At 40.6% G+C, this 13,967-nt stretch overlaps 1 protein-coding gene across 1 annotated transcript in view; it reads right to left on the bottom strand.

The window, feature by feature from the left end:
• Nucleotides 1-1,660: 1,660 nt before the first annotated feature.
• CERS3 (ceramide synthase 3) overlaps nt 1,661-13,967 on the bottom strand; it is a 46,933-nt gene continuing 34,626 nt past the window's right edge. The window contains exon 11 of the mRNA XM_009321472.1: nt 1,661-1,795. Within this exon, the coding sequence (XP_009319747.1) occupies nt 1,664-1,795 (132 nt within the window). The 3' untranslated portion in view covers nt 1,661-1,663. The remainder of the gene's footprint in view (nt 1,796-13,967) is intronic.

Raw genomic sequence — 13,967 nt, 5'->3', positions numbered from 1 at the left:
AGATCCCAAACATTTCCCATTCTTTCAAATGCTTCAGTCACTGAATTACATCCCGCTTTGCCAAGGAAATCTTGAGAAAACAAGTCAGTCAAATAGTGCTTCCCGTAGGTCACCAAGTTCCTGCCTGAGTAGCCTTAAGGGGAAACGAGCCCTTCTGAACCAAAAGCTCTGCACTGAGGCTGTTTTAGCAGCGGTCCCTCTGGTCTCTATCAAGCTACTGGATTTAGTTCACCAGATGATCTCAGCTACCGTAGAACCACATGGAGAGCCTCTCACTTCTAAAACTTATGACACAAATCATTTATGACCTTGTGAGCTAAATGCATCTGGAAATGAGAGTGGTACCACCCTGTTTCAAAGGCACAGGCTCTCCTTGGAAAGCCCCAGGGCTCTGCACTAGCATTAGAGCAAAAGTGCAAACTTCGGATAGAGGCACTTTTGGTAAGAGGAGCTGATAAAACATCCACTGTTCCTCCACTTCTTACAGCATAAGCAACGGTATGTGACCTAAGTCACATTCTCACATCCAAGGTTGGCTCTAGCCAATGTGATTCCCGATTTTCAAAAAGAGCAGAGATGGAAATACAGATCCTGATATCAAATGAATACACAGCACCGACGAGGTGACATTCCTTCCTAGCTCCCCCAATGCCCAGATACACGCAGTGAACACACAGGAACCACAAAACAGAATTTAGGGGACTCGCTCCTGAGAAGGCAGTCATCCAATGCTGCTGTGTGAGACAAGCTCACAAGAAGGGAATGGATGAGATTTATTTTTCATCTTCTGGGCTGTAGATGTGTCAGGAGCAGCAGGTGTTCAGCAGTTTTGAAGACAAATAAGAAGTGCAAAAGAACCTGTGAGAAGACCCAATTTTCATTCACTATCTTCCCTCCCCACTGCACATTCTGTTGTAACGCTGGGCCAAAATGACCGAGATGAAACACATTTGTGAAACCTGGAGCTCAACGGAGAGTCAGGGCTGAGTTTTGCTATTTTAACAGTGACTTCCTTGACAGGTAAATCTTAGAACACAATATTTGAGCTATCTATCATACAGCATACTTTGGAGAAAGACTATATTTCTGCAGTGAAGCCAGCTCTTCACAGGCAAGTAATCTGACTTCCTCCATGTTAGCTTCCACTGGCCTCCAGGAAATGAAATCTAACTCACAAGAAATAACCATTCTGATGAGGGATTAAACCGAAAAGTAAAATGTTAGTCACTGTACACCACTGTCACATTTTTCCCACATTGAGTAATTTTGGTTCCTAATGGAGTTCGCGCTACCTACCTACCACAAAACATCTGTGAATTAAACTGCTGGGTGAAATATATCTTATATCAGATTGAAAAACAACGTTAGAATCAATGGGACACTAAATGGTCTGACGCTCTTGAGCTTTGACTTTGTTGAGCACTGTCAGTCAGTGTGTCCAAACATCTTTCCAAACACAGCAATGATTCAGAAAGTGGGTCATTAACACATTTTGTCATGTTATGCAATTTTTCCCTCCCCTCTAAACTGGGCTTTTTTCCAGGTCCAGTAGCCAACAATAAATCAATCACAGTCTCTCATAAGCCTTTTGACTTAAATTCTATCCTGTAGGTTGGGTTAAAAACAGAGCGGAAATCACTGCAGGAGGTGAGGCAGGAGGGGGCTAGTGGCGACTGCTGTTTAAGAGATGTTTACTTGACCCACAGCCATTCTTGTTGCCATTCTTTGTGGACTCCTCTTCATTATCTGTTACAGAATCTTCCTCCTCTTCATCGCTCCGGTCATCTTTCAAGTCCTAGGGAGAAGAAAGCACCGTGAGCATATTCTATACTTGCAGTTTTTACTGCCAGATAAGTTACTGGATTGCTATTATCAGTGCAGACCTTTCAAAAAGGCCTATGGGTGCCAGAAAAGTCTCTTATTTTTAAAGTGAACTAGGTATCTGGATCTTTGCAATGACTTTGAAAAAAAATAACCAATTAATTTCATTAGTCAGGTGCCCCCATTTGTAATTGCAAAATGAAAACAGGGTACATAAAAGTTCCAAAACATGAGACATTCTCCCTTCTTGGAAATGCCCCATCATCCTCTGAAGACAAGACTCCTCTGTCCTCCATTTGCCTCAGCAAAAAAAAAAAAGTGCTAAAGGGACCAAATGAAAGGGGAGCCCTAAATACACTAGACAATATCAAAACTGCCCCCCAGAAACATCCCCTCCCCCCAAAACGGAGGCTGACATCCAAGGACAGACCAGTTAACAACACTTTAATCTTGCAGAACCTAATGTTCTTTAGACAAAATTTCTTCCATGACCTTGGCCCAGTCATTTGACCTCTTCTTGCTTGTTTCCGCTTTCCCTTGTAAAGCATTACTAGTAATCCCTGGATTACTGGGATTAATTAACAATTGTGAAGTGCAGGGAAGCTGAAAAGAATATTGTATAAAAGCTAAATATGATGAATACACTCGCCCAAACATAGGAGTTGAGAGGCTGCCTGCTTCTGACAGGTGTAAACTAAACAGTGACTAGTTGTGCCAGCATCTCCTGCTATTAACTTTGCTTAAAGAGACTTACTGACCCTAAAATAATCTTCCCTGCTTGATGGCGTATACATCACGTTAACATTTGCAAAGGGGAAGCCACGTCTATACAGCTATCATATACATCTTGGGATATCATCCTGCTAAGGGAATTGCCAGGGAGGAGGGGATGGCTGCTCCATTAACAGGGATGGAAGGGGGTCAGCGAGACAGTCTGCCCTTAGGAAAATCCCTTCCCAGCTCTAAAGGAACAGCTTCCAACATCATGCTTCATCCCCAGACAGTCAAACATGGCACTTGCTAATGAATGTTCCCACCACACAGAGAAAAGACATTGTGTCTACCCAGTATTTCACAGCAAAGGTTAGGGAGAGGTAGGACAGTTCTGTGCTATTTGTCATGGCATGTAAAATATACCATTGGTCCTATATTTCTCAACTCCTACCATAACCCAAGACCCTACAATGTGTTCAGAAGTTTGGTTCAAACAATCGAGGCTTTGGCATTAAAACCAAACACCTCTATTTCCCTTTCAGTGCAACAAGCTTACAAGAGCGGTACCCGCCTTCCCGGAAGGACTTTCCATACCAACTGATGACCTGCTCTGCAGACTCAGGGTAGGATGCTCTAGTTAAAGACACTGTAAATCAAGTAAACACCTTCTTCTGCCTAAGTGGTGACTAAGAACGGAAATGTGATCAAAGCAGGCACCTAAGCAACTTTTTCCACCTCCAGCAGTTTCCTGTGTGATAGCAGCTGCCACTGGTTCTCTCTTCCAGTTACTTGGAAGGTGCCTGGTAGACCTGATAGCCTCCAGTTCTTGTGTTGGAAGAGATGGGCAATAGTCATTCCCCCTCCAGCATCTCATGATTTAATAGACCACCTCTCATTTAAGACCAGGATTTTCCCCGTAGCTGAGGATCAAAACCTGGACCCTCACACTGTGGCTGACAATTTACCCATTAGCACCTGGGTATCTGGTTTGTTAATGGGAACTCCCAAAATTTAACAGCCAGATATTCAGTGGTGTCAATGTTCAAGTATTGAGGACTGCAGGTGTTGTGGTATCTTTTTGTAATGCAGGGGTGTTTGGCCTGCAGGACTGTCTGCTGAGGGAGACCTGAGGCTTCTCTTCACAGCAGAGTACGTTGCCCCCAGAGCTGTGTGCTGGGGCTGGCAGGCATGTTAGCCCTTGCGCAGACAATCCGCTGCCTGTACAGCCACAACGGGGACCGCTCCATCATGGATAATTTTGTTCTCCTTGTCATCTGTCTGGACCTCAACTAAACAGGCAGAGACTGCACGTTCTTCCTGCTCCTGGAGTGATGTGCCAAGGTCAGAGATGAGACGCAGAAAGGAGAAACTAGCGTTGTTCCTGCCCATCCTGTATCTGCTCTCAGAATGAACTAACAATTTCACTTTCTTAGCCTGCTGGTCTGAGGTCTTTCTTAAGCACCAAATTCATACAGAGAAAATAAATGACAGCTCAGTAATAACTCATCCAATTGCAATCTCATATCCCTTAATATATTACACTTCTAGTAAAATGTATAGGACTAGAAAGAAAATTAAAGCCTAAACTCTGTCTCATCAGAAACTATAAACTTCCTGGAGATTTTCTTTTGCCTCTTCCCTGACAACATACAAGGGGTATCAAAACAAACAAATCTTACTGTAAATACTGTAAAATAAACTTGGCATGCCATCAGTAAGAGCGAAGGAAAGACAGCCTTTCCCACACAATTTATGAGGTTCTGCCTCTTTCAGATCACCTCTCTTGCTCCTGGTAGTTTTGCGATTCGTATTTGCAGCAAAAGACAAATGTTGAGGGTGTGGGAGGAAGCTTGTTACTTTTTTGCCATCAGAAATGTTTCAGAAAAAAGCAAACTAAACCTAAGTACAGTGTCTGATGCAGAATCTGCTAGACTCACTGGAAGTACTCTCATCTTCCTGAGCAGTCTCTGGTTGAGGCTGCAACCGTGGGGAGGGATGGGGGAGGAGTGCTTTTGTGCTCATTGTGAATAGACTTGAGTGAGTAAAGTTCATGAGCGCATATTTCATTTTGAGTACCTCATTGTGGTCCACAGAAGTTGCTGGTACTCAAGCATATGCTTAAGAATAGCTGGCAATCGGCTTTGCTTTGAATGGTAGCTGATACGTGACATCGATTCCTGTTTGCTATAGGAATGAGCTGGCATTTCCAGCATGGAACTGGAAACTCGGATAGGATTTGCTTCCCAGTCTTAATGTTGTCAAGCTGGATGCTCTGATTAAAGGCACTATATGTAGTAATTAAAAAAGATGTAAATGTTTTTTCCAGCCACCAGAAATCCCTGCATTTGCGATAATGTCTTACATATTTCCAAGTAGCAGGAATTTAATTTCTTTGTACTCTGAAGCAACCATTGCAAGTTTGCTTAATTCTGGGAAAAAGTACTACTTCTGAAATCCTGATATTAATCAAGAAAAAATGCTGCTAAATCAAATCTAAATTTTTATTATATTTTTTAATCATGAACCTGCTTCCTGACCAAGTGCCTCTACAAATTCTTGCTTTAGAAGAGCCTGGCCATTTTTGTCTAGCTTGTTTAAATGACAGAACAGAACTTTAAATAGCAATAGCTTCATCTGTAACTAGAAAACCAAACAAACCTGTCTTTGCAAACTGTTTAAGAGACCATTATAAATATATTAAGATATTGTAAGTGAAATTTGTGCCTCTTAACTTTGACCTTCTAAGAATAACAAAAAAAAGGTAACATATCTAGGATTTTCCCTGCTTTAATACCAAGATGTTTTCTCTGAGCCCCTCAGATCATATATTATAGTTGTGTTTTCCAACTCAAAGACTCTGCTCTTACTGTCCCTGAGCAACAACAGATGAATATACTATCAGAAACACAAGAGCTGGCAAACTGTAAATACCACAACTGAAGCCATCATTAATGCTCAATGCTTTGGTTTAATGGCATCAACTGCATTTATTGTACTTCAGATGGTTTAGGGTAACAGACAAAATGGATGTGTATATTTTATGTTCTGGATGACTAACCAATTTAATCTTTCTAAATGGATGAATGGTTTCAAGGTTTATGAGAAGCAACACTAATGCTATAAAGTCTGCAAGAGAGCCATTTGTAGTGAAGCCAAAGCCGCAAACTTTTATAATCTTTTTTCCTTTTGTTTAACCCTTCCACCTGCTGCTCAGTCTCCCTCTTTTAGTTAAATGAACCGTATTTGTTAAGGTAGCTTTGGCTTCTTGCATTTCGCTACTGTTAGAACATGTATCATTCAAGTCATTAGCACCACATCTTATTACATGAACAGTAAAGGACCTTCCGACAGACTTCACCAAGGAAAGAGACTTCTTGAAATTAAGAGATGAGCAAACTTCGTAGGCCACTTCCCAGCCTCTTGTAAGCAGAAAAACATTGGTCAAATCTCCATCTAAACTAACAGAGAATTTACTCCTAATTGTGCAAGTTTGTCTCTCAATAAAGCACTCAGAAATCACTTCCCTCTTGACAAGCTCTTGGCGCTGCACTCTTTCTGCTATAGCTGATTGAGAGCACCAGGAGAAGGACGCGGCTGTGCTGGAAGACAGATGGAAGCGTGGGTTTCCTGTTCCTACGTGCTGGCAATACCATCTGAAGCTGACTGGTGGAGAAGTGGGACTGGGCACACACCACCCTTCTCTCCTGCTCCCCTTTACTGGGCACATGGCATCTTTGTCCATGTGCATGTTGAGGTCGCCATGTAGCCATGGCTTCATATCTGCTGCGCAGTAGTTAAAGTGGAAAGTGTAAGAGCAGAGGGAAACACGGTGCCAAGCAGTATAAAAAAGGCAAAAATATATTGTAGCAACGTGGATTGATCCTATAAACAGTGAGGAAGCCTTAGCAACATGCCTTCTGCTTTCTCAAAAGGGGAAGGGCACTTGCTAGCAAAGGCATTGTCAGGTCAGTGTGGCTTACTGCAGATTGTCAAGTGGAGGTCTCAAAATGTAAGCTGTTACTATAATGACATGCTCCGAAACAGAAATAGCCACTGAGGCAGCATGGAGAAAAAGAAAAAGAATCTGGCTGAGAGACATCTGAGCAGAAGATGTCTCTGCAGTGAAGTTCAGTTGCTACAACATTTTTTTCACAAATGAGCTTCCAATTCAGCTTCTCCCTGGTTCTCCCTGACAAAGGCACATACTTTTTAAGAGGCATGCAATAACTTCAGGTGGCATTATGAAGACAATAGTGTGGTGTCTACTTTACAAATTTCAATTTGAAACAATTTCAGCTTGGGAGTAGAGTGCTAGGGGAATGTTTGCTTGCTTTTTCGGCTAACTAGCTGAAAAAAAGAGAGGATGATACAGGTTTGCTGTGCCTTACCACAAGCAAAAGTAGGCAAGATCAGTCCACATCAGTTCAAGCTCTTTCTCACTGGTATAACTGTGTCCGTGTGTGGGGCGGGAGATGTACCAGGCCTAACTCATCTGGTGGGATCAACATTGACTCAAGGTTTCTCAGCAGCATAAGGAGATTTCAATTTTGCCCCTGTCTGGACAAGACTAAAACAAATTAGTCCTGGAAGCTGAGCTCACTCCTCCTGCTGCTGCTAGGAAAGCAGTAGCACAGACCGCTGAACAGCTTCCCCATTCCCACTAGCTGTAGCAGAGCAACATACCCGACTCCTGTTGCGGCAGCAGCGGCAAGCTGGGCACTCTGGGACACTGGCAGGGAAGACGCAGCCAGCATAGCTGCAGCTCTCCTTTACTGCAGATGCCTTGCCATTCCCAGGAGTCTGCTGCCCCAGACTTTGCTGACTTTTCACCCGCTTTGTTTAACTGTAGCCAGTGCTGGCTTTAAAGTCATGCAGGAATCAAAATTGAAGCTGCCCAAACTGACGAACTCTCTCTGAACAACATCATTTTCAGCATAGTAAGATCTGCCACCAAACTAAAATCAGCTCAGAGTAAGAACTTAAAAATTCCAACTCCTAAGAGATTTGTGTACCTCAACAAAAACATTAATTAAAATAGACTTATAAATAAATAACAAGCAGTGACTAAATCCCAAGTCTTTCACTAGATCATTTATTTCTTTGTTGAGAGCTTGATGTGGAGGAACCTTATCAGGTACACCGATGCCCTCATTTTTTGCTTGTTGTATAAAACAAAAAGATTAGCTGCAGATACGCACTAACTCTAGAAAGATACATACAAAGGTCACAGTCAAAGGGCAGTTACACTGTTTCAAGTGGTATTTCTTAGTTCTATAACTATATTTTTTTTAAAAATAATACTGCTTTTAAAGTGCAATTATAAGACTTGAATACTAGATTTCTCCATCGTTAAATGCCAGGAAATTTGAATGTGTTCGATAAATCTCTATTCTAGCCCTTATTTTAAACATTACCTGCACTTTCCAGCACTGTAACTTTTCCACAGAAAATGCTGCAGTTATGACACAAATCACAACATGAATGCCAGCTTCTGCCCTGATAGTACCAGTCAGACTCCAGATCACCACCCATGCTAATATACTATATATTAGGACAAGGGGCAATGGCTTTAAACTGAAAGAGGATAGATTTAGATTAGATATAAGGAAGAAATTCTTCACTATGAGGGTGGTGAGGCACTGGAACAGGTTGCCCAGAGAAGCTGTGGAAGCCCCATCACTGGAAGTGTTCAAGGTCAGGTTGGATGGGGCTTTGAGCAACCCGATCTAGTGGAAGGTGTCCCTGCCCACGGCAGGGGGGTTGGACTAGATGACCTTTAGGGGTCCCTTCCAACCCACAGCATTCTACGACTCTCTACAGAGATAGCGACAGTCTCCATAGGATCCAATGGCTACATCATCCTGAGCACGTTCATACTATTATAACTGCATCTATTTGGGAGTACGACTTTTTAACTCTACCAGCATAATCCCAGCTGACTTGGTGTATCACAGCTTAGTCTATTCATTCTCCAGATAGATGTTCTCTCTATCTGAGACACCTCGTATTGCAAAACAGGCCGTCAGTCAACTCCTCACAGATTGACCCTAAGAATGACCCTGCACCTGAGATAAGCCAGGTTATATGCTTACACAGGAATATGCTATTGTAATTAATAGGTGCCACAGAAGACATATTTCTTCCTTTTTTTTCATATATGATTACAACTGCATGGTTCTGCGTAACCACTGAGCCCACAGGTAGCCCCTTGGTTATCTTAAACACAGGGAAAGCCAGGTCTCTCTCATGAAGACAGTAGGGCTTAAGGATATACATTTGGGCCTTTTAGGTTAAGTATAATTTACATCCACACAGTTAACTGGATTTCTTCTACCAGGTACAGACATATAAAGGCAATTCACAGCTGTTTCTGGAATTTTAATTATGTTTTTTCTAGTTTGGTGAAATTTAGATTTTGGGATTTTCAAATATTTATTTTTATCCTTTAGTCAGAGTTTCCTGACTCTTAAATGTATCTTACATTAAAATCAGAAAGTCCTAAATCCTATACCTTAATTTTACCTTAAGAATATTTTCATTTAAATATCTACAAACATATTGACTAGATCTTGATTTTTCAATGTAAAGACAATAAATTCCACAGCACCTGCACATATGGAAACAGCTTGCAGTACAAAGATGAAAGCTATTAGTCAGATCAGCAACCACTGACACAAATAAGAGAGATAATAAACAAGAGAAATAATAAAAAGTCAGTCCAAATAGATAGAAGGGGCTACTTTTCTAACAAACAATGCTCTAAAGTTGTTGAATCTCCGAGTTCAACATGTTTAATTCAACATCAATAATCCAAGTCAGCTGACATATGACTTAATATGTCTTTACTTTCCTGTGGAGACTAAGCGATATACATTTGGATTCATGCAAACTGTTCTGTATTTCCAGCCTGGAAGATTTTATTGGAAAATATATTTCCTTTTTCAGCTTATACACACTAGGTAACATAAATAATGTTGATCTTCAGTGGAAGATGTGCTGTTGGACTCTGCTTTCTGCAGTTTTTAAATGAAGATGCAGACTTTCTAGATTAATTGTATTGGACAATCTTGTGGCCAAAACTCCTCTTATTTAATCTCTCTTTTCTATATAATACCCATTTCCCAAGCTTTCCACTGGGAGTTTTAAGAGGAAACTCAAAGACAACGTGTGAAAAACAAATTAAAAAAAAGTTACACTAATTCCACAAATATTGAAAAGAACAGTCTCATAGAACTAGATGTTACTATCAGAACACGCCCCTGATTTTGAATGAAGGAATAAATTTAACCTCGAAAAAAGAAATATCACTTGTGTTGTCACTCAGCATAACACACCTGTAACTGGAGGTTATATATAATACCCTGACTGTTCAGAAGAACTAAATCATTGTTTACAGTTAATCAGGTACTCTGGTTTCAATGAAGTCTGCTAGCTGTGTTATTGAAATCCACTAACTAAACCTTGCACTCAAGTGTATGCGGCTTTACGATAATGTCAAAAGCCCAGGAGGTACTGAGTGAGTCATAATGTCCCACTGCTTTTTGAATTATTCCAATTTTAAATCCACAGTTGGCAAAGAAACAAAGAACAATATAATAGGCATTTGATGCTGTTCTCTATAGTGAACTTTTTTTTACCCTAGGACAGAACTTGCATTAAGCCAAGGAGTTCAGTGGTATGAACTTTTATCAGAACATGCACTTTTATTCCTTATAAATGCTTTTTGGCTACAAAACAGCTGATCAGACATTCACACTTTTCTCAGTGAGGTATGATACTGCACTTAAGATGAATGTTCTGAAACAACACAGCTGCTAAAGAATATTCCTACAGAAGCCTTACAGCACTATTAAACTAACCTGAAACCACGAAGTATACAACCACGTAGATGATAGGCACTTCTATCTAACGTGTCCATTAAGGTGCTCATTTCTCCATTTTCATTGTTAGGAGGCATTCCATTCCTTTCGTCATGTATCTAAAGGTTATCTCCGTACTTAAACATTATCAATCTAATTTTCAAGTCACATACCTAACAAGTAATGTCTTTTCATTTGACATTCATATCACAATACCTAAAATCATTTCAATACAGTATTTCTAAACCCCCTGACATCGAGGCTGGATATAGAATACTTTAAGTAGTACCTAATGAACAAAGTTTCTTACAAGTCCCTGAGACTTGCGTATTTAAGTCACTTGGCAGAGGATTTACTTCACTGAAGTTCAGCATTCTGAAAGTCGGGTATCTACTCAGAGATTGTTATCTCGGACTACTCTATAACCAACAAGAAAGAGAAATGGGTCTCGCCAGAGGGTGACCTGCCCCACCACTGCTGGGGTGACAACACTGGACACAGTGAATCGCTTACTGGAGACACCACTCTTCCTCCACTGATTACAGGGATCCTTGAACTTGAGCTAGGCGCAGCTTAAGTTACACAAGACAAATCCTACCCTCACATGCTTCACACCCATCACCGCCTGATTAGACCGATAGACTGATCAGGATGGTTGGTTTGCTTTCTGATGATGTGAACTCTGCAGTGTGCTGTGCCTGGCCAAGAGTTATTAGAATTGTGTTAAGGACTTAACAGGAGGAGGACTTTAAAGGAAATCTTAAAAGAACTGCTCCTTTTAAGATTTCCTCACTTCTTCGCATGTAGTAAGGATTATGGAGCACTCCTAGATCCTCCTAGGGAAACATTTTCTTTAAATACAAGATAGGACAATTTCCTTTCTCAATTCATATTAATCTATCATTAGCTAATTCCAAGGTTTTGGGTTTTTTTAATCGATTCAGCAGATTGCAGTACTCTGAACCCCTCTGAAAGTATGAGAATTACTCACCTCATAACAAAGTCACAATTCAGACCTCTGCAACATATATTAAAAATAGTAAATGAAGGCATCAAAAGTTCTGTAGAAGGCCTAGGGTTTGCTCTGTGAATTGATTTTTGGCAATTGAAAAAATACATACATATGCACACTATTTTATATATATGCACACACACGCTTTTTATATAGGTGCATATATATAAAACTAGCAACAAATGGAACATTTCATAAATGTCCTGCTAAAAGTTAAAAGATATGAGCAGTTAACAAGGGAAGCCAGAAAAATTGTCAGCAAATGCCCTTCTGTGAACAGCAAGGTAAATCAATTAATTTTAAAGCAAAAACTTTACAAACATTTGTCTTTTATCTTAATTGGGAACTTTCACATAAAAAGAGTAATTTAGATCAGGGATTTACTAAAAGTAGAGCTGCCTTGTGCCAGATACACATGCAGAGAGAGGGGCGGGGGTGCTTGTTTGGCCAGATCCATTGCTGGTGAAAACTAACACAATCCCATTGACTTCAAGTCAAGTCGTGCTCGTTTATACCAGCTGAGAACCTGGCCCTGTATCAACACTGCAAACTTCTGCTGAACTGGCCAGAGCAGGAAGCTTTGCTTTCAGAATTACATATAGTTTTGATTTTCTATTCTTACAGGCAGTGGTCATCTGCAGCTCCTACTGAAGTCAAACTCAGCAACTTTGGAAACAGTAGACTTTTATTGCAGCATGCAAGAGACCTGCACAGCCCCATTTATGGCACAGCTAAGATAAGAGAGGCAAAGGGAGCATCCACACACCCAACTTGTTGGACTATGGCCAGAGGACTGAGTCTGCTCTTGCATAGTCGTCTGTGTGCATAACAGGGCTGTGGAAGGGTACTTTGTCCTAATGCTCCCACCCCAGCGTACCTTCACAAGCCCATCTATTCCAATCAAATGCTCAGAAATTATTTTCTTCAGTTACTCATTAGTTCATTCCTCCATAATGGTCATAACAGTCCTTAACTAAGTTCTCTAAGCTTTACCTGATTTTTATATAATATTCAAGTGAAAGGTATTGTGGAATTATGGGCATTCTAAACAGAGTTTATTTAAAACTATTTTTTTTAAAAATCAAAATTCCAGCAATGAACATTGTTGCTGTTTTGAAATCTGAGAAGTATATTTTAGCATATAGCATAACATACCTCCCTGGAAGTCATTGCTCAGCTGCTGATCCCTTTCATAATCTGGAGTAAAAAGTAAAGATCTAAATAGCAATCTGCCTTTTAACTCACAGTGCCAGGAAATGAACTAGTTGAGGCAAAGGAGACCAGACAGCGCTCTTGGATTGGCACGTAACGTTTGTGCAGTAGAGAACAACTGGTGGCTCTCCTCTTTCACAGACTCTGCTGGGCTACACACTTTGACAACATACATTTCTGAGGTCAGCCTTGACTTCAAATTCCCAGTAAGGGTAGGACTCCAGAGCTCCCCAGCACGCACACAGCAGCTTTTCTCCTTTTTGCCTATCATTGTAAATACCAGCCAGCAAACCTCTTACTATTTTATGCTTTCTTCTGCCTGCCTCTCACCCCTCCTCCCTCAGATGAATTTGGCAGCATAAAGTGAAACATGTAGCCAGGCTTTGGGCTTAACTAGATTGCTGTAGCAGAATGGGAAATATGCAGATGAAAAAGTCATAACAGGAAGTAATTTCCCTTTACTAGGGCATGAGCCTTCATGCTGCTGACCTGGCTGGCTAGCTCCCATCTCCAGGCTATTAAAAAGCTTATGTCCCAAAGGCAATAATTTGAATCAACTGGGAAGGTTCCCAGATAGACTGGTTTTCATCTCTAAGAGGGAAAACTTTCATTTGTCCTATTTTGTTCCGCTAATAAGCTATCCTCATGAGAAAATCTGCTATAAATATTTATCTGTTGAGAACCAACAAATTCAACTTCTCCATAACCCATTTTCCTTTAAAAGAGGGGAAAGGCAACCCCTACTAATCTAGTTCAATCTGTCTTGTGTTTGTGCTAAACCTTCACTATGAGAACTCAAACTCCGAAGCAGGACATCAGCGTGTACTGGCCCTTCCCAGTCTGGAAAGTAACCACAAAATCTCCAGTGAAAACTTTTCCACAACTTCCCAGTCCCACAGAGTCATGAAATTGTGACTAATTAGATTATCATTATCCTCTAAAATATATTACTGCTTTTAAAGCGACTACTTGGAATTAAGTCAAGCACACCTCTTGTTCCGTTTTATCAGCACCCTGATAGTCATTGGCACAATACACGCTTAACAAAACACGTAAGTAGAAGAAAACAAAACTTACGTGCCTCTAGTTTAGGGAATTAAACCCTGTCCTCTGTTTAACTCCTGTAGAATGACATTTTTCTGAAATGAATGACTTCTCACTGAATGTGTTAATTCTCATTAACTTTCATTTTCTGATTATAAGTGTCCTGAAAATAGATTTTTTTTTCACTGTTTCAGAAAGAAGAAAAAAAAAATCTGCTGAAGATCTGACTTTTTAGGAGTCAAATAAACTGCTGTGCATGCCAAAACTGAATATACATTTCATTTCATGCTTCATTTTCACATCCC

The sequence above is a fragment of the Pygoscelis adeliae genome, unplaced genomic scaffold, assembly GCF_000699105.1.
Source record: "Pygoscelis adeliae isolate BGI_AS28 unplaced genomic scaffold, ASM69910v1 Scaffold13, whole genome shotgun sequence".
In the NCBI taxonomy this organism is placed as follows: Eukaryota; Metazoa; Chordata; class Aves; order Sphenisciformes; family Spheniscidae; genus Pygoscelis; species Pygoscelis adeliae.
Note: the sequence above shows the minus strand (reverse complement) of the source record. Positions and strands in the feature narration are given on the sequence as shown.